At 30.6% G+C, this 1,511-nt stretch overlaps 1 protein-coding gene across 16 annotated transcripts in view; it reads left to right on the forward strand.

The window, feature by feature from the left end:
• Positions 1–1,411, forward strand: part of Baz2b (bromodomain adjacent to zinc finger domain 2B) — a 354,073-nt gene extending 352,662 nt beyond the window's left edge. For all 16 annotated transcript variants that reach the window (XM_010606796.3, XM_010606795.3, XM_033756373.1 and 13 more), the window contains one exon: positions 729–1,411. In XM_010606796.3, coding sequence (XP_010605098.1) covers positions 729–882 — 154 coding nt within the window. In that variant the 3' untranslated portion in view covers positions 883–1,411. The remainder of the gene's footprint in view (positions 1–728) is intronic.
• Positions 1,412–1,511: the final 100 nt, after the last annotated feature.

Raw genomic sequence — 1,511 nt, forward strand, 5'->3', positions numbered from 1 at the left:
TATATAGTTTTTGTTCTGTACATACACATCTATGATAAAATTTAACTTTTAAATATTAGACATAGTAAGAGATTAACAACAACCAATAAAGATAGAGCAATTATGACAGTATACTGTAATAGAAGTTATGGTGTCACTCACTCACCCTCCCCTTCCCTCTTTTTCTGGAATTCCCCACCTAATATTATACTTCAGCAAAAGATTATATTTAAAGGAGAAGAAAATGCGGAAGATATAACAGAGGGGCATATCCTAGGATATATATATAAGCTAGTAGAAAAGTGTAATTTTTATAGTACAAAACATGCATTTACATTATTTTGACTACACCTGAACACTGTTGCATGTGGATACTTGGGTATGCAAATGATAGCATTGGTCAGCCGAGTTAATAAATTAGTCAAATAAGAGGACTCCTGTAATGGAATTGTGATACAGGTCAAATGGGAAATGGGGTATAGAGGAAATGCCAACTAGTTGAAATATCTTAATCATCAGGGAAATTTGTTGTTCCATTTAACCTGCCTTTAAATTCAGTATGGTTCAGAACACAAAACATGTAAAAATGTTTTAAATGTTAAATTCATGAAAGAATATATATATTTTATATCAGTTTACATATAGTTAGCCTAATAAGCTTTACATTTTATTTTACCTTTTATTACCTCTTCATTTGTTTACAAAACAAAACCAATGAAACCAATCTCTAATTGTATGTTTTCTTTCAGATACCCAAACCTTGAAACCTTTGCTGTAGATGTCAGGCTCGTTTTTGACAACTGTGAAACATTTAATGAAGATGATTCTGATATAGGCCGAGCTGGCCACAGTATGAGGAAGTATTTTGAAAAAAAGTGGACAGATACTTTCAAAGTGAGCTGAAGTTATAATAATCTTTTTTTTCCTTTAAACAAGGACAAATGAGACCAGCAATGTGAACTGTATTTACATAAACGTGCAAGGCACATACATAATGACTTTTTTTTCTTAAAATAAGTATCAAATGTATCAGAAGAATGATACCATTTTTAAAGGCTCCACTCCTATGACAACCAAGACCCTTGGTTATTGGTTTGTGTGATTTATCAGCTAATTTAGGTAGAACAGGGAAGCACACCCAAAGAATTTTCAGAGGAAAGGGTGTTATAGTGCAATAGCAATTAAAATATATCAAATCGCACTGAATATTCAACACCAGAGCTCTAATGTGGGAAATGGTTTTCCTTTCCCTCTCAATAAATATCTATTTTTCATTTTTTTACTTTGTAGTTTATTTTTTAGTGAATGTATTTAATTTTATGAATTATTTATGATTAAACCACATCCAGAATCTTCGTTTTCTGTGAAAAGGAAGAACTAGAAAATTGCTTTAAATCTTGAAAATACAACAAGGAATGTTTTAAAATATAAAACAAAGCCAAGTTAAACTGTTTACACTGATGTGCTATAAAGGCACCAAAAATAAACTTTACTGTAGAGTTTCAAGTACATATATATATATATATATATAT

Source organism: Fukomys damarensis, unplaced genomic scaffold, assembly GCF_012274545.1.
Source record: "Fukomys damarensis isolate Sample0158 unplaced genomic scaffold, DMR_v1.0_HiC HiC_scaffold_26, whole genome shotgun sequence".
Lineage (NCBI taxonomy): Eukaryota > Metazoa > Chordata > Mammalia > Rodentia > Bathyergidae > Fukomys > Fukomys damarensis.